This window comes from Hemibagrus wyckioides, linkage group LG04 (assembly GCF_019097595.1).
Source record: "Hemibagrus wyckioides isolate EC202008001 linkage group LG04, SWU_Hwy_1.0, whole genome shotgun sequence".
Taxonomy (NCBI): domain Eukaryota; kingdom Metazoa; phylum Chordata; class Actinopteri; order Siluriformes; family Bagridae; genus Hemibagrus; species Hemibagrus wyckioides.
The window spans coordinates 4,314,298-4,333,698 of NC_080713.1; the positions used below are offsets into that span (position 1 = coordinate 4,314,298).

Sequence of the window (19,401 nt, forward strand, 5' to 3'; positions counted from 1 at the left end):
TTATTCTAAATATACCTTATTTTGTGGTAATAACGTTTTAATTAATTTTGTGAAACAGTAACGAATCTGTCGTCGTAAATCAACAGTCAAATCCTCTGTCACCTGACTAAGGGACGCGGAAGTTTTGATCTGTCAGACCCGTGCAGCTTCTTCAGTCTGTAATGCGAGGAAAGAAAATCGTCTTGTTTTAACGTTTAGAGCTCGCCTCTCTAAATGGGCAGGTAGGTTTTTCTTGAGGAGATACTTGTTAAATAACTGTAGTGTTTTGTTTGACAGAACTAGCGTCCGGCTTGTGGATAGCTTTAGCTAAGTTAGCTGGTTAGCATGCAAGCTGTTTACATCACTGGGGGAAAGATGTACACGATATTTTCTCTTGCAAAACAACGAAACCCGTTGTTTTGCACACCCTGACACACGCTTTCAATAATAGCATTTACTAGTCAGTTGATTAGTTAGTAAAATAGAGGAAATGCCTGTTTCCGGTTTAGTGTAGCCCCTGGTCACGTTTCGTCATCGTTGTTGTTCTCTAGCGGTGTTACTGTTAAGAGTGTTGACGGTATGATCACCTGTTCGATAAATACAGTTAGGTATTACAGTTTTAATCAACAAACTAAAAACATTCAAACTGGCGGTGAAAACGAAAGGAAACATATCACGCCCCCTATACACTATATTGCCAAAAGATTTGGGGTTCAGGTGTTGTTTTTCAGGTGTTGGCCTCGACCCCTAAGCTCCAGTGAAAGGAACTCTTAATGCTTCAGCTTCATACCAAGACATTTTGGACAATTTCATGCTCCCATTATTGTGGGAACAGTTTGGGGATGAATTAGAGCGGAGACTGCGAGCCAGACCTTCTCACCCAACATCAGTGCCTGACCTCACAAATGCACTTCTAGAGGAATGGTCAAAAATTCCCATAAACACACTCCTAAACCTTGTGGAAAGCCTTCCCAGAAGAGTTGAAGCTGTTATAGCTGCAAAGGGCGGGACAACTCCATATTACATTCATGTGCATGTAAAGGCAGACGTCCCAGTTTTGGCCTGGCTCGCAGTCTCCGCTCTAATTCATCCCAAAGGTGTTCTATGGGGTTGAGGTCAGGACTCTGTGCAGGCCAGTCAAGTTCCTCCACACCAAACTCACTCATCCATGTCTTTATGGACCTTGCTTTGGTCACTGGTGTGCAGCCATGTTGGAACAGGAAGGGGTCATCCCCAAACTGTTCCCACAATAATGGGAGCATGAAATTGTCCAAAATGTCTTGGTATGAAGCTGAAACATTAAGAGTTCCTTTCACTGGAACTAAGGGGCCGAGCCCAACCCCTGAAAAACAACACCTGAATTCCCTAAAACATTTGACAATATAGTGTAAATGTGAGAGCTCTCTGTTATGTCTCTACTTTGTATGGAAAGAAGCAATGAGAGAAAACATTCCCTGAATATTGATTAGGCAGATGAAAGCAGGGAGGATTTTCTGTTCTTATGCCACTAGGAATCATGGTTTGTTTTGTTTCTTGCTCTGACACACAACTAAATGATGATGATGATGATGATGATGAATTTGCTTTTCACTCTAGCTCTTGTTGGCTGTTTTTCACTTCTCAGGTGTACATGCAACTAAGCTGCACAGGAGGTTTACACTACACGTTAGGAAAATAAGAAATGTTTGTAAGAAAATATTTGAGCTTCTGTGCTGTTAGAGTAAGAAAATTGCTTCACTGATCCATCGACACTATGCAAGGAGTCTTTGAGCTCCAGTATGAGTTGGTATGATGGACCTAAACTCATGACAGAGCTAAAACTGTGTAGTGCGCTGGAGTAATGAACGAGTGGAGGTCAAGAAATGCAATAGATTTTATTCTTGATTTTGAAAATGTCAGTGATGAGGTGACTGTCTGATCACAATTTCTAATCAGTCTTTCAGTGTCTAATCAGTATTCCAGTCCCTTGTAGCTCTACATTTGTTTTAATGAATTTATATATGATTAGCGATCTATTCATTCATCTGTCTGTCTGCTTCTATGCAATGGTTCATTCAGTTTATGATGATGATGAGGAGGAGGAGGAGGAGGATGAGAATGTGTGTTTAAAGAGGAGGAGGAGGAGGATGAGAATGTGTGTTTAAAGAGGAGGAGGAGGAGGATGAGAATGTGTGTTTAAAGAGGAGGAGGAGGAGGATGATATTGATCTGTGATGAGGATGTTGAGGATGATGATCTGTGATGAGGATGGTGAGGATGATGATCTGTGATGAGGATGGTGAGGATGATGATCTGTGATGAGGATGTTGAGGATGATGATCTGTGATGAGGATGTTGAGGATGATGATCTGTGATGAGGATGATGATGATGATGATGATGTGTATATGTGTAGGATGACTCAGAAGCACCACCTGGAGGGCCAGGTCTATTCTGTGCCACTGATCCAGCAGGACCTGAGGAGGGAAGAGGCTGTGCACCAGATCACTGATGCCCTGCAGTACCTGGAAATGATCTCCACAGATATCTTCAGCAGGTAATTCCACATCCATCCATCCATCCATCCGTCTATTTCTCTAGTCCTCTTTCTGTCTGTTTGTCTCTCCATCCATTTGTTTATCTATCTATCTATCTATCTATCTATCTATCTATCTATCTATCTATCTATCTATCTATCTATCTGTCTATCTGTCTGTCTGTCTGTCTGTCTGTCTGTCTGTCTGTCTATTTCTCTAGCCCTCTTTCTGTCTGTCTGTCAATCCATTTGTTTATTTGTCTGTCTGTCTGTCTGTCTATTTCTCTAGCCCTCTTTCTGTCTGTCTGTCCATCCATTTGTCTGTCTGTCTGTCTCTCTGTCTGTCTGTCTGTCTGTCTGTCTGTCCATCTAATCAGTTGGCAGTATTCACATTTTGCTCAGAGTAGTATATATTCTTTTTTTCTTATTGTATGTATTTATTTATTTATTTTTTTAATTTAATTTTTTGCCATTTAATCAAATAATTTGTTTGTTTTTCCGAAACCCAACATAATTTTTTTTTGTCGCTCTAACAAAAAAGTCCTCATGTATTTTTTTATATAAACAGACCAGGAAGTGAAAGCAAATTATTTAAATTAAGTTCAGATGACGTTCTTGCCATTTAAAGAGAAGCATTTTAGTCAAGTGTTTCTCAAGAAATAATAAATATATATTTACATGCAAATATCAAATGAAAAAAATGGAAGTGGCAACCCGGGTTTTTTTTATCTAATAACAAACTTGAGCACTTTCGAAGCTAGAAAAAGCAGATGTTCATATGCAGTATGTAAACATCATTCCTGAATTATTTTCTCTGCCCTCAACCCAGCATGTGCTAATGAGGATTATATGTAACCTGTAGCCTTCCTCATTAATCCATTGTTTTCTGATGTATTTAATAAGCTTTTAAAAACATGTTCTTGTTTAGTTTTCTGAAATAAAAGGCTTGTTTTTATATGATAATAAAATATGACAGATATGGAGCAGGAAATGTGGGAAAAGGGCAGGAGGTTCAGTAAATGGCAAATGTTTTTTTTGTTCTGTATGCACATACGTGTGTGTGTGTGTGTCTGAGTGCTCAGATATGCTAATATCAGCTGCAGGAATTGAAAAACCAGTCGTAGTGTTACCATGACAACATAGTGGAGGAGAGACGTTTTGCTGTGTGTGTGTGTGTGTAAAGATAACTGCTGGTTTTCTGGGTCAGCTCCATTAGGATGCACTCTCTCTCTCTTTTTTATTTTTAAAAATTCCTCTTCTTTTCAGCCCTTTTAACTCCTCACTAGGCAACAGGGTGTACTCAAGTGTGTGTATATATATATATATATAAAATGTGTGTGTGTGTGCACAGGCATGTATGCTTGATGTAGCTCACACACATTAGCTAAACTCTACAGGCATCTCTATCACCTATATATGTTTTCTATATCATGGCATAGGATAATAAATTATAACACACACACAGCTGAGAGTTTTGGTGTTGCAGGGTGTCTCAGAGTGTGGAGAGGAACCGTGCTCACCTTCAGGCCGTCACTGACCGCATTAAACTGGCTCAAGCTCGAGTCCACAAGATTAAAGGAAGCAAGAAAGCCACCAAGGTGATACACACACTTCCAGTACACACACACACACCCATTCATTTTCCACGTCTGTTACACCGTGCTGCTTCAATTCTCCGTCCTGATTGGTTGGAAGGTGTTGATGTTGATGAATGTTCTCTAACAGCGACTCTGACAGCCGTTCTGCCTCTAAAACAGATCGCAGGTCTGTATTAAATCACTCATGCAATACATTCTGGTTTCCAAAGTATTCCTGTTCCAGTATAAATGGTTCAAAGCATTCTGTAAGAGGAAACTAATCAACTTTGGAGAAATGACTGCTGTGTCATACCATTTACTATGTAAAACAAACCACTTTTCATCCTCGTGTTCTAATATCAGGACACATCGTTAGGTCTCTTGCATTACCCGGGATTTATAATCGAGTCTGTAGCTCCATTATTAATTTATGGCAACTTGAGACACACAGCATTTGCTTGATTACATGAATGCATGATTAGGTGTACATAAGCGAGAAAATAAAGAGTGTGTGTTTGTGTATGTTTAGGTTTTTTCCAGTGCTAAATACCCTGCTCCTGAGAAACTGCAGGATTATTCTTCCATATTCGTGGGTGCTGGAGATCCAGTGTCTCAGAAACGACCTCGTTACAAAATACAGAGCAAGCTCCGCCCCCTGGATGACAAGGCCTTACAGGTGAGTGATGTCTACTTTTTAATTTATTTTTTGCCCACTATTGCGCACAAATCCAATTTTATGTCTTAATGTGATACAGATCTTTTTGAACAGTGTGAACACTCAATGTCCTCTGAATCAGCCAATTACATATGTGGTCCTAGATTACTGAATACACTACATTGCCAAAAGTATTGGGACTCCTCTCCTTGAATTCAGGGGTTGGGTTCGGCCCCTTAGTTCCAGTGAAAGGAACTCTTAATGCTTCAGCTTCATACCAAGACATTTTGGACAATTTCATGCTCCCAACTTTGTGGGAACAGTTTGGGGATGACCCCTTCCTGTTCCAACATGACTGCACACCAGTGACCAAAGCAAGGTCCATAAAGACATGGATGAGTGAGTTTGGTGTGGAGGAACTTGACTGGCCTGCACAGAGTCCTGACCTCAACCCCATAGAACACCTTTGGGATGAATTAGAGCGGAGACTGCGAACCAGACCTTCTCGTCCAACATCAGTGCCTGACCTCACAAATGTGCTTCTAGAGGAATGGTCAAAAATTCCCATAAACACACTCCTAAACCTTGTGGAAAGCCTTCCCAGAAGACTTGAAGCTGTTATAGCTGCAAAGGGCGGGACAACTCCATATTACATTCATGTGCATGTAAAGGCAGACATCCCAAAACTTTTGGCAACATAGTGTAGACTCACTAGATTTCTTTTGTGTTGCAGGAGAAGTTGATGTATATTCCAGTATGTGTGAACACTAAGAAGCGCTCAGAGGATGAGAACGAGGAGGGGCTGGGGAGTCTGCCACGAAACATCAGCTCCGTCAGCTCTTTGCTGCTCTTTAACACCACAGAGAACCTGTGAGTTTATACACACACACACACACACAGAGCCATACTTACTAGAGTCCACCTGGTGTCTTTTAGTATTCCACTTGGTCTCAGATCATTGAGAATATTTGATAACGTATACACCGGTTCTCAGACCAGTTTCCTCCTCGTGTGTAGGTATAAGAAGTACGTGTTCCTGGATCCTCTGGCAGGAGTCGTCACTAAAACTCACAACACACTAGAGACAGAGAAGGATGAAAAGCCGTTTGATGCACCGCTATCCATCACTAAACGAGAGCAACTAGAGAGACAGGTGAGAGTCGGATGCAAGAGAGATATTCTGTCTTCCAGCAGGAGATAGAGGTGTAACAGAAACCTTTCAGTCATAACACTTGTAATCTTTTAGATTTACACAGTCTGAAATCACAAAAAAAAATCAGATGGTCAGGTGAGCTGTCGGAGATAGTGGACAGTCAGAGTAGGTGGCTGTAAAGACCACGATTTGAACGAAGCAAATGGATGTATTGTCTTTTAAATGATGACCTTTTGATTTGATTGAGCAGATTTATTTAAAAGATTATGTTGACCAGGAGTCTGCTAGCATTTTTGACCACCATGTCCAGCTCTGTTCTGCAATTTTATACATCTTTAATGTTGTGGAAAGTCTATAAAACAAGTTGGTTCACGTTTTCACTTCTATTAGAGTAGCTATAAACAGACGGTATATTAGAATGCATGCATTATTATAGACCTGTGAATTTTTTTATTACAGCTCACAATATTGATCTGCCGTTAAAGAGAATTTATATTCTGAATAATCTGAATCAAACATCTATTTTTTTTTTAATTATTTCATTTTCTCAGACTGCAGAGAATTATTTCTATGTGCCAGATCTGGGGCAAGTGCCTGAAATCGACGTGCCCTCTTATCTGCCCGACCTGCCTGGCATCGCAGATGACCTCATGTACAGCGCTGACCTCGGCCCAGGCTTCGCCCCTTCTGGGGCAGTCAGTGCGAACATGCCAGAACTGCCCTCTTTCGGCACAGAACATGAAGGTAATGGACCCAGAACGAAGACACTGGACTCAAGCAGAACCAGGACGTGTTGATTAATTTTTTTTTTTTTTTTTGTATGTTATGTTTCAGGCGCTCAGTTCCGATCAGAGGCTCCTCCTCCACCTCCACCTCCACCTCCTCCACCGCCTCCTCCTGAGGCTCCCCAGGTTATAGCTCCTCCCCCTGGAGCTCCTCCAGCCCCGCCTCCTCCTCCTCCACCACCTCCTGCTGTTCCAGATGATGCAGGTGGTGGAGGTGTATCCGGTCAAGCCCCACCCACAGGTATGCCCCACTCATTTGCATGCCCTGCCCATAGCCATTCATCAGTTTTCTTTAGTAATACAGGAGAAGAACCCACTGAGGGTGAGATTAGATACTGTATGACAAATTAGATACAACACAGATCTAACAGAGATATAATTTTGTGCCAAACATCTACAAGCAAAATATTAGATATAAATAGATAGATATAGATAGATATAAATAGATATAAATATTATATCTGATAGGAATAATAATAATTTATAGTAAGCAATTTATTTTTATTATTATTATTATTATTATTATTATTATTATTATTATTATTATTATCTAAGAGAATGTAGTTACACATCTAACTTTGTTAAAATGTTTGTGATATCACTTTCTAAAAGCTTCACATGTCCAACCTGTTGCTTTCGGTGTGTGTCTGTGTGTGTGTGTTAGGCACTGTAAAAGGTGCCCCTACAGAGGTTCTCCAGCCGTCGGATGGGCGAGCCAGCTTACTTGAGTCTATTCGTAACGCTGGTGGCATCGGAAAAGCCAAACTTCGCAACGTTAAAGAAAGAAAGATGGAGAAGAAGAAACAGAAGGAGCAAGAGCAAGGTCAGACTCGGGAACTGAACACACAGCAGATAAAACAGTACAAAAAATGTACTTTACAGCACAGGGTGCTCGTGACTGCACTGACTGACCTTCAACCTGATTTTTTTTTTTCTGGAAAATATTCCTATTATCTAATGAGTTTGAATAAAGAAGCTCTCAACACTCTTATTATACGATTACTTTGTGAAATAAGCAAAATGCTCTGGTCAGCAGCACAAAACATGGTATTTTAAAATATTAGATATTGTGGGCAGCACAGTGGCTTAGTGGTTAGCACTGTTGCCTCACAGCAAGAAGGTCCTGTGTTCGAATGGGGCCTTTCTGTGTGGAGTTTGCATGTTCTCCCTAGGCCTGCGTGGGTTTACTCCGGTTTCCCCCAAAAACATGTACATTAGGTCTAAATTGCCCATAGGAGTGAGTGTGTGTGTGTGGTTGTCTGTCTATATGTGTGGCCCTGTGATGGACAGGTGACCTGTCCAGGGTGTACCCCTACCCTTTGCCCAATATCTGCTGGGATAATCTCCAGCAGATCCCCGTGACCCTGATTAGGAATAAAGCGGGTATAGAAAATGGAATGATGGATAGATATTGCTGCTCATGAGAGTTTAGAAAGCCGAGATAAAGAGATATTACTCTTGACTATTTGCTTTATTCCTGCATTTTCTTAATCTGCGTGACATTTGCTTTAACATGATAAACTTTATCATCATATATTTGAACATTATTTTAAAACTCATGTAACTTTATCTTTAACCCCATCTTTCAGTTGGAGCAGCAGCCAGCGGAGGAGATTTCATGTCCGATCTCTTTAATAAATTGGCCATGCGGAGGAAAGGTAGGACTTTATCTCAGTTATCATCAGTTAGTCACTTCATTCTAAGGTTCTAGTGTTACTTCATCCTGCTAACGACGTACCACTGTCAGGTATCTCGGGTAAAGTCCCAGGAGGCGCAGACTCCACAGAACCGCCTGGCAGCTCCGGCAGCGCTTTCGCCAGAATGTCAGATGTGATCCCGCCCCTTCCTGCTCCTCAACAGCCAGCCGCGGAGGACGACGACGACTGGGAGGCGTAACCAATACAGACCACTTCTGAATGACTCTTAATAAACTGACAAAGGTTCTGAAACTGCGGCAACACAACAAACGTGACTTCAGAATCATGTATGTCACGTTGAAAAGGTTCACTGCTTTCTATGTCCACTAACCTGTGATCATTTACTAACAATACATGTGTGTTAAAAAGAGCTAGATGATGTAATGAATACCGGTCTATAGGTAATCACATCCGTTGCACAATCAATCAAATGATCGGGATTGTTTTGCCATGCATATGCCATGTGTGGCAGATTTATTAAAATTGAATATTCATGAGGTCAGTTCTCCTGTAACAGACATCTGCGTCTGTTGTTAATGACGATAAAATGTCAGCAGGCCACAATTCCTCACTTGGTTGTATTGTAATAATAATAATACATTTTATTTATAGGCCTAGAGAGGAGGCTGTTTGATTTTTCTCTAAACAAAGCATCAGTGAGGGGTCGCATACCTGATGTGCTGCATTCTAACTGTGTTTGAAAAGGATAATAATCATAAACTCATTCATGACACTTAACTAGCTGACTGTACGTCATTGTATTACGTTAGCTTCTACTTTTCAGCTTGGTCAGATTCCAGGCAAACAAAACATACACCGATCAGGCATAACATTATGAACAGTGCCAGGTTAGGTGAACAAGACTGATGATCTCCTCATCATGGCACCTGTTAGTGGCTGGGATATATTTTGTCCTCAAAGTTGATGTGTTAGAAGCAGAAAAAATGGGCAAGTGTAAGGAGTTTGACGAAGGGACAAATTGTGATGGCTAGACGACCGGATCAGAGCATCTCCAAAACTGCAGCTCTTGTGAGGTGTTCCTAGTCAGTATCTATCAAAAGTATCCATTACGTCCTGTAAGTATCCTTTAAATCCACAACTTACAGGCCTTAAAGTATCTGCTGCAAACATCTTGGTGCCAGACACCACAGCACACCTTCAGGGATCTAGTGGAGTCCATGCCTCGACAGGTCAGGGCTGTTTTAGCAGCAAAAGGTGGACAAACACAATAGTAGGTCATAATTTTATGCCTGATTGGTGTAAGACTGGGCATAAACCTGAGGTCTGACTTGCCCGGTGGTGTAGTCATGATTTCTCCATCCCTGTATATGAAATATTTATAACTATAGGAAGTAAACTATAGGAAGAAATCTTATCCAGAATAAAATCTGAGCATCTGAAGAGTAATTTGTGTAATTACATTCTTTACGCACTGATTATTTCCGACCATCTGCTGGGAAAACACATGGCTCAGGCATATTGTGTTCAGCAAACCTTAAATGAAGTTGTGCATTTCTGAAACCATCTGATAGGAAAAAAAAAAGTGAATAAATGTATCATGTACGAATTTGTGATATGGATTTTATTCACATTAAACAGTCTCACATGAACATAGACTCCAACTCTGAACGGACCGGAGGAATGTTAATAATTTACGTGGCTTTTACAGGATTACACAACCACATGCACGCTAAACATGAAAAACACAAACAGAACTTGCATCTGGATGGAGATGAAGAATCGAGGTCATGTGGCGTTCGGCTCAGTGCTGCGCTTGTCGCTTCTCCAGGAAAAACTGCAAAACCAGATACGCACAACTTCAGATCTAATACAACCAGACACCATCACCTTCTGCTCTAGGCTACACACAATCATGCAAATAGCTGTTATGTTTTCACAGAGGTAGAATTGTCATTTGCATTAATGTTTACTCTAACACAAGTACTGTATGTTTTAACAAAAATAGTTAATACTACAGTATAATACACTATGAAAAGCTGACATGAGATTCTTTCAATTCAATTCATTTTATTTGTATAGTGATTTTATCAGTGGACGTTGTCTCAAAGCAGCTTTACAGAAGTATAGAAACATTACAGAAAAATGATAAAGTCGGAAGTTAAATTACTATTTATCCCTAACATTTATCCCTTATGAGTAAGCCCGAGGTGATGGTGGCGAGGAAAAACTCCCTGAGATTATATGGGGAAGAAACCTTGAGAGGAACCAGGCTCAGAAGGGAACCTCAACCTCATTTTGGTTTTCTTATAACAGCATTTCCTGAAATACTGTGTACTACAGCAGTTTAGCATACACCAATCAGGCATAACATTATGACCACCTGCCTAATGCTGTTTTTGTCTCCCTGACCCGTCCTGCACTGTGTATTCTGACACCTTTCTATCAGAACCAGCATTAAATTCTTCAGCAATTTGAGCAACAGTAGGTCGTCTGCTGGATCGGATCACACGGGCCAGCCTTCACTCCCCACGTGCATCAATGAGCCTTGACCGCCCATGACCCTGTCACCGGTTCACCACTGTTCCTTCCTTGGACCACTTTTGATAGATACTGACCACTGCAGACCGGGAACACCCCACAAGAGCTGCAGTTTTGGAGACGCTCTGATCCAGTGGTCTAGCCATCACAATTTGGTCCTTCGTCAAACTCACTCAAATCTTTACACTTGTCCATTTTTCCTGCTTCTAACACATCAACTTTGAGGACAAAATGTTGACTTGCTGCCTAATATATCCCACCCACTAACAGGTGCCATGATGAGGAGATCATCAGCGTTATTCACTTCACCTGGCAGTGGTCATAATATTATGCCTGATCAGGGTAGATTTTTACTAATTAAACAGTGAATCTCACACAATACCGCTGATATGTTTATAGTTACGATTAACGTTGTTAAACATCCGCAAAACAAGTCATTTCTCATTATCGCTCACGTAACAGCAGCTATAAACTGATATATCCCTGAGAAATCACAAACTCCTGTTCTGAAGACTGGACACTTCCATAAACACTAAATAAACATTTCCTAACAGAAAACTTCACCATATAAACAAGTAAATCCTTTTCTTTATTAAATAACCTGTTTTCTATTTGTTCTACTATTTCTACTAACAGTGTACAGCTACACAAAAATATTGTGTATAAAAGTGCAGTAATTTTCCCAATAATTGATAAACTTGTCTAAAAAATGGCTTTTCTGATGATGGAGTTCTGATGAAATGTTGGAGAATTGGAATTTATGAGAATATAAATTATAGAGCTTGAGTGCAGATGAAAATGCGAGGGGAAAAAAAACTAACCAAGTATTGAGTTCAACCTAATTCAGACTCAACATGTCTTTGTGTGTGTGTGTGTGTGTGTGTGTCTTCACCTTCCTAATGCTGGCAAAAGCCGGCCCGAAGTTACTGTGAGTGCGTGTGCTGCTCCTGATCCACTCCGGAAGCTTCTGCAGTGTGCCAGTGCGAGCGTAGCGCCGGTCACACAACACAATACAGGCGTAATCTCCTCTGTGACGAATTGCCCGGCCTGGGGGTAAGACAGGAAGTGATGAAACTCAGAAATCAGGATGCAGCACATTGTTTAGTACGCATTAAATTCACAGCTGTTTGCATCCTCTTTGGATTACTGAATGAAATACACTGATCAGGCATAACATTATGACCACCTGCTTAATATTGTGTTGGTCCCCCTTTTGCTGCCAGAACAGCCCTGACCTGCCATGCACTGTGTATTCTGACACCTTTCTATCAGAACTTCTTCAGCAGTTTGAGCAACAGTAGCTCGTCTGTTGGATCGGATCACACGGGTCAGCCTTCACTCCCCACGTGCATCAATGAGCCTTGGCCGTCCATGACCCTGTCGCCGGTTCACCACTGTTCCTTCCTTGGATCACTTTTGATAGATACTGACCACTGCAGACTGGGAACACCTCCACAAGAGCTGCAGTTTTGGAGATGGTCTAGCCATCACAATTTGATCCTTCAAATCCTTACGCTTGCCCACTTTTCCTGCTTCTAACACATCAACTTTGAAGATGAAATGTTCACTTGCTACCTAATATATCCCAGGTTCCATGATGAGGAGATCATCAGTCTTATTCACGGCACCTGTCAGTGGTCATAATGTTATGCCTGATCTGTGTATGTAAAGTTGTATAGGCAGGTTATACACACAAACCATCATTATACCTATTGACTGGTTGACAGCCTTCATGCACAAATTTTCGATTAAAGCCTTCCCAGGACTTCTGCCATCCAAATGCAGCTGAAAAGAGAACGGAAATGATTGTTTTTTATTATCATTCTTGATGTTACAAAAAAAAATCATTTGGTTTGTCACTTACCATGTTCTTATCTAAATACGCCATTTTCTCCTGAAGTTCAGGCGATTTGATGTTGGGATACGGCATTCCGACCATCACAATACATCTTAAAAACACACACACACACACATAAAGGTGTGTGTAGCTGTAAAACACTGAGGAAGCAAACATAAGCTCTGATGACCTCCGTGACCTCATCACTCTCACCTGCCCAGATCATCTGAGAAGTTAATCCCTTCACTCATCTTTCCTCCAACCACAGAGAATAACAGCGCCCCCGACTGGCCGCCTCCAGCATTGCTGCAGCGCTACAGCGGATAAATGCATACAGTCAGGCACCACTTAAATATCACACCACACTGTCCGAACAGGGCTGAGACACATGACAGACAGATCATTTTGTGAGATCATTCTCTATGATATGTATATACTAACTATTGTCATAACAATTAAAAACTCGAGGCATGATGCAGGCAGTTTACACCACAAAGCTGATTATTTTCCTATAAGAGCACAGTGTGTGTGTGTGTGTGTGTGTGTGTATGTGTAAAATCTAAATTATGGTTGGGTGATATACCAGTTACACATAAACAGTCATTAGTAACACACCTGGATGCACTTGGAGTACTCAGACAGCACCTGCTCCACCTGACTCGCTTTCTTTGGTTCCTGGAAAATCTGAATCCCGCAATTAATATAAACTCTGAACCTTTTTTCCGCTTGTTAGATTAATTGTGCATAAGATGGAACTGTTTTTTCCTGCAGTAGTTCATGAATATACAAAGATTCTGGCTGGCTCAAAAAGTCTTCTGATTTTTAATCCCATCTCACTCGCTCCAGAATTATTGGTACCCTTCAAATAATAAGAGTCGGAGGAACTTCTTAACTTCCTTTGAGCAAAAAAATCCTTCTGATAAGAGCTTTTTCCAAATTAAGATAAAAAAAGATAGAACTTTATTAATCCCAAAGGAAATTCTGTTGCCAGAAACTGCTTCAGGTAACGAGAAAAATAAATATAAATGAAAAACAAATGAAATAATATATATATATATATATATATATATATATTATAAGGTGCTAGGGAACTAGAACATATAATAAGATATTGCACATGGTGTTATATTAACAATGCACAGAAATTATTGTGAAATTTTGATACAGTCTGTGTTCATTTGGTCAGCTCTGCCCCCTACTGAACAGGGAGGAGTTATTATAGAGTTTGGCCACTGGTAGGAAAGCCCTCCTCCTCATCCCCAAACTGTTCCCACAAAGTTGGGAGCATGAAATTGTCCAAAATGTCTTGGTATGAAGCTGAAGCATTAAGAGTTCCTTTCACTGGAACTAAGGGGCCGAGCCCAACCCCTGAATTCAATGATTTAGAGGGGTGTCCCAAAACCTTTGGCAATATAGTGCATGTTGAAGATATGAAAGATTTCCTGTTTCATATTGTTTTGGCTCTGATTATTATCACTATTAACTGTATTAATGTGTATAATGTGAAGTATTTACCTTCTTTTTGGCTGCAAGTCGTTGGAGGACTCCGTTACTCTCCCAGTGTCCCAGAATTCTCCTCTCATACTCATAGGATGGGAAGAAACAGACCACGCCTCCTGGAACCACGTTGCAAAGGTTGGACAGAACCCGTCCCGTCTCTTCCATCTGAGAGACACACACACACACACACACACACACACACAAACATGCACATGGTAAGTGTAAATAGTAATAATAATATTAATAATAAACTTTTTATATGTGCATAAAAGCCCTTTCTAATAATATGGGGTAATTTAACTATAATTAAAATACACTTCTTAATATACGCTATATTTTCTGAATGAAATACTTTTTTTTAAACATAGGAAACCATGGTAACCATGCTAAAATGTCATTTGAATGTGGTGATAACATATTCTAGGATAAATATGATAAAAAACATTAACATTTTAGCCAGAAAGGTCTGCTTTTCTGAGAAGCTTATTTTTTCTATAGCTCATAGCTTTGGATTTACTGTGGTTTGTGTGTGTGTGTGTGTGTTGTACCATCTGTGGTGTATCTCTGGTCTGGAAGGTAAACTCCAGCTCCTTTCCAGACGGTCCACTGCAGAGGATTATGGGTAGAATATTCTCTGGAGGGATTACATGACCTGAGGCATAGAATTTTAAAGAATAGCGTGAATAGTCCTGGGGTTTTAATAAAAGCAGCACACTCACAACACATTATCAGACACTCACCACATGAAAACTCTGCAATGCGCTCATTAGGAACTCCAGCTGACAGGAGAAGCTGCTCCTTAAAGTCTGAGACCTGTGACATCACAAAAAAAGGTGTTAAGGCATTCAGTTAGTAAGCCTTGCTGTGTTTGTATGTGTCTGGTGTGCGCTTACAGGCTGCATTGTTCCTCCAGCGATTATGACGGCTCTGCATTCTTGGAGAACTTGTGTAAAATGAACCGCTGCATTCAGCATAAGAAACTTTACACTACTCTGAGCCAGACACGCTGCATAAAGACAGAAAGATTTGTGTTAAATGTACTTATATTAACTACATTTCACAGATTAGGCATAACATTATGACCACTGAGCGGTAACACTGATGATCTCCTTATCATGGCACCTGTTAGTGGGTGGGATATATTAGGCAGCAATTAAACATTTTATCCTCAAAGTTGATGTGTTAGAAGCAGGAAAAATGGGCAAGAGTAAGGATTTGAGCGAATTTGACGAAGGGCCAAATTGTGATGGCTAGACCACTGGATCAGAGCATCTCCAAAACTGCAGCTCTTGTGGGGTGTTCCCGGTCTGCAGTGGTCAGTATCTATCAAAAGTGGTCCAAGGAAGGAACAGTGGTGAACTGGTGACAGGGTCATGGGTGGCCAAGGGTCACTGATGCACGTGGGGAGAGAAGGCTGACCCGTGTGATCCGATCCAACAGACGAGCTACTGTTGTTGCTGAAGAAGTTAAAGCTGGTTCTGATACAAAGGTGTCAGAATACACAGTGCATGACGGGTCAGGGCTGTTTTGGCAGCAACACAATATTAGGCAGGTGGTCATAAGGTCATAATGCTATGCCTGATCGGTGTATATGGAAGTACACACGCACGCACACACACACACACACACACGTCATTCCCTCCTTGTCCATCACTCCAGGGGTTGCTTATTGAGGAATAAACAAGTTCAACAGCAACAGAAATCAGGTTAAAATAGGACATCTATTCACATTGCTGGTTGTTGCCATGGCAGCATGGAAGTCAGAGAAACGACTCAACGTCTGTTCATGTCGTGTCAACATGACTGTAATTAGAAAAGACTAATCATAGCCATTAGCGTGTTTGATTAGTAAGAAGACAAATATGACGTGTAAACTTAAATCCTGACATTTCAGTCCTTCGCTGCTTTTGTCTAGAGAAGCTGATGCCTTTTTTAAAACGTGACATCGTCCACGTCAGAGCTGGTAACGGCATGACTGATTAAAGCCAAGATTACAAGATTAGTGTAATTCAGACTTTAAAGTAATGCACATTCTCTGGGAAAAAGTGATACGCTAATTCATCAATTTTTTATAGTCAGATGCGAGTGTCAGGACATAAGAAGTCTTAATATAAAACAATAACACAAACACGTACACCTGACCACCATTATGGATGCAAATATATTCAGGTCACATGACCGTAAAAGCACGTGGACAAACAAAGACAACACGTCGGACATTTCCCAAGAAAGCACGTGGAAAATTTGAGACTCGGTTGAAAACATTACATCAATAAAGAAACAAAGCTAGTGGCTCGATGCACAAACTTTATTTATTGCATTGGAGCTCATAAGAAATATACAGCAAAACGTGCACTGAACAGCAGTTAGAGGATATAGTTTTGCATTGAAAACGTGTACAGCTGAACATTAAACATGCCTCATAGAGCACACGTGTGTATTCTACTTTGGTTGTAGTAGGTATGATGAGCAGCTGCACAACTCTTTAGCTGGATCCGTGACTTCTTTCTTACGTACATTGTTGTTGTGATATGCTAATCAGGACACATGGAAGTGTCACTTGACTTTCTGAGCTCCTCACATCTCATTAGCATATGAAAAATCTTCAGTTTCATTTTATTGTACAATTACAGTTCGAGGGGAACTCGATGTTATTGAACACGACTCAAAAGAGTGTTTATTTAAGCGTATTTTACATTGATTATTCTTTCTTTCGGCTTTGTTTGAGAACTTATATTACTTTAAATTAAAAGCACAAACAGCTACACTACTAAAATGTGCCATAATATGTAATATTTATGTATGAATAAATATAAATATAATTGCTTGATGCTGTTTTAAATAAATAAAGATACCAAATGAGTCTGCAGGACCCCATGAATCGAGGGTGTTCCTCTAATCACTTACTTTATAGCAGCTATAAACAGCTGTTCTATCTACAGTCTGTTTTCTCTCTCTTAAAGTTAATATGAGAACGTAATGCTGCTTGTCATGAAAGCGTCACGTCTCCTTCCTGATGATTTTCCGTACTGGAAAACGTACAGCTTTACTTTTTTTTTTCCTGACTGTAATTCCTGAAACTGGAGACTCCTTAAATAACAAACATCTCCTTCTGCAATGACTTTAATGATTCTTTTCTTTTCTAAATTAACTTGTATATGTGATATCCGATGGTTCAGGATTCCATCATCTGAGCACCTGCTATACAAGTCCCTGTCTATGGAAACGACAGCATATTAGAAGGAGCCGGTTCATTTATACACCCCTGATGTGCCTTGCAGCTGAAAACAACCGTCGGAGCTGCTGTTAAAAGAAAATGAGTTAACGAAGCAGCTTACCTTGTTTCTCCATCAACACTCTTCCATCTTTGTTGGCGCTGGAGAGAGCGAAAAGGAAACTTTCCACAAGCATCATAGGAGACGCCATAACCGGTCTGTCTTCTACTGAACCCTGATGGTCTACAGGAGCTATAACACACACACACACACACTCTTATACTCATCTTTATAAAAATCTTTGTCTAGAATATGCCGAACAGAATTATTGCCTGAAAACAAAACTTCCTAAAATCATTGCGAAGAACTCTCCGATAAAAGAGCTCCGATAAAAACCCGGGACAACGAGGGAGTTTCTCTCTCTCACTTCAAGTCATCCTCCAACAACTTCAATTAAATAGTTCATAACCTTGTTAAAAGGTCAACAAGCTGTATTATATAGATTATATATAAATTATACAGCATAGATTATACCTTCAAGCCCTGTTTGTGTGTGTGTAAATATTCTGCAGAAATACTAATCCACATGACTGGCAGGTTACCTGTAGCTTTGCTCTGAAGGCCCTGCAAGAAGCGCCCAAGTCCCTCAGTTCTGCGATTCTCCTTATTCATAGAGCTTGTATGTGCGTTTACACCGCTGCCTTCATACTTCTCAGAAAATCCAAACAACTACACACACACACACACACACACACAAACAAACAAACAAACAAACAAACATCTGAGTGCATGTACAAAAAAACCCAAAAACCCTTGAAACCTAGCAAAGATTCATTTACGAGAAAATTCTTTAAGATGGAGAACCAAGGCCAGGCGGTAGAGTCCATCAACAGAGGAAAATAAAACATTAATATCAACCTGTGTAGCACTGTTTGAATAAATATCTTGTTACACTGCAATATCTTGTAACTTTCTTACACTGCAACAATATATTACACAACTCATCACATTCCTTCCTGTGAAAAGAAAAATCTTATTCTGAATCTCTGAAAGGACAAATTCTAAAAATCTTTATAATAATTCTTATAACAAAAGACATACAGGATTGCAGAAATTCCACCAAAAGCCCTCGATTCAGGTAAACTCTCAAACATGAGTACAGCTATCATGGGATATAGTTACATACACCGATCAGGCATAACATTATGAACACTGACAGGTGAAGTGAATAAGACTGATGATCTCCTCATCATGGCACCTGTTAGTGGGTGGGATATATTAGGCAGCAAGTCAACATTTTGTCCTCAAAGTTGATGTGTTAGAAGCAGGAAAAATGGACAAGTGTAAGGATTTGAGCGAGTTTGACGAAGGGCCAAATTGTGATGGCTAGACCACTGGATCAGAGCATCTCCAAAACTGCAGCTCTTGTGGGGTGTTCCCGGTCTGCAGTGGTCAGTATCTATCAAAAGTGGTTCAAGGAAGGAACAATTGTGAACCAATGTCAGGTTCATGGGCGGTCAAGGCTCATTGATGCACGTGGGGAGCGAAGGCTGGCCCGTGTGATCCGATCCAACAGACGAGCTACTGTTGCTCAAACTGCTGAAGAAGTTAATGCTGGTTCTGACAGAAAGGTTTTGGCAGCAAACGGGACCAAGACAATATCAGGCAGGTGGTCATAATGTTATGCCTGGTCGGTGTATGTGTTTTTACTGGCAGGAGAAGAATTCGGTGCTTGCAGTGTTGACCATTTCAAATAGTTTTTCACAAAAAACTCAAATTTGCATCACATATTTTGAGAAAATCAAGCATTCTATAAAACCCTGGAGGGACTGTAATACATTTCACGGAGGCGCTGAAGCATTTTGAATAAAAAAAATACACCATGAAGGACTATTGGAATGGCCTTTAGACTTCCATTCAAGTGAACATTTTTATATCATACAGAAACTCCTGTCTTGTGCTAATCAGACATCTTGTACAAATGAGGATAGA

The 19,401-nt window shown here is 40.5% G+C and overlaps 2 protein-coding genes across 2 annotated transcripts in view; one reads left to right on the forward strand and one right to left on the reverse strand.

Moving 5' to 3' along the window:
- The first annotated feature begins 83 nt into the window (after window positions 1-83).
- On the forward strand, window positions 84-9,960 carry wash1 (WAS protein family homolog 1). The gene is made up of 11 exons (XM_058387654.1): window positions 84-221; window positions 2,372-2,512; window positions 3,978-4,089; window positions 4,598-4,744; window positions 5,457-5,593; window positions 5,741-5,876; window positions 6,428-6,620; window positions 6,711-6,902; window positions 7,326-7,484; window positions 8,251-8,319; window positions 8,409-9,960. Exons 1-11 carry the CDS (start codon window positions 214-216, stop codon window positions 8,555-8,557), a joined length of 1,443 nt encoding a protein of 480 aa, XP_058243637.1. The 5' UTR covers window positions 84-213; the 3' UTR covers window positions 8,558-9,960.
- ddx11 (DEAD/H (Asp-Glu-Ala-Asp/His) box helicase 11) overlaps window positions 9,960-19,401 on the reverse strand; it is a 19,803-nt gene continuing 10,361 nt past the window's right edge. Inside the window, exons 16-27 of the mRNA XM_058387653.1 lie at window positions 18,012-18,138; window positions 17,533-17,661; window positions 15,088-15,200; window positions 14,935-15,007; window positions 14,743-14,846; window positions 14,210-14,359; window positions 13,310-13,378; window positions 12,908-13,008; window positions 12,722-12,806; window positions 12,567-12,642; window positions 11,750-11,904; window positions 9,960-10,153 (exon numbers count right to left, since the gene is read on the reverse strand). Coding sequence (XP_058243636.1) covers window positions 10,121-10,153; window positions 11,750-11,904; window positions 12,567-12,642; window positions 12,722-12,806; window positions 12,908-13,008; window positions 13,310-13,378; window positions 14,210-14,359; window positions 14,743-14,846; window positions 14,935-15,007; window positions 15,088-15,200; window positions 17,533-17,661; window positions 18,012-18,138 — 1,215 coding nt within the window. The 3' untranslated portion in view covers window positions 9,960-10,120. The remainder of the gene's footprint in view (window positions 10,154-11,749; window positions 11,905-12,566; window positions 12,643-12,721; window positions 12,807-12,907; window positions 13,009-13,309; window positions 13,379-14,209; window positions 14,360-14,742; window positions 14,847-14,934; window positions 15,008-15,087; window positions 15,201-17,532; window positions 17,662-18,011; window positions 18,139-19,401) is intronic.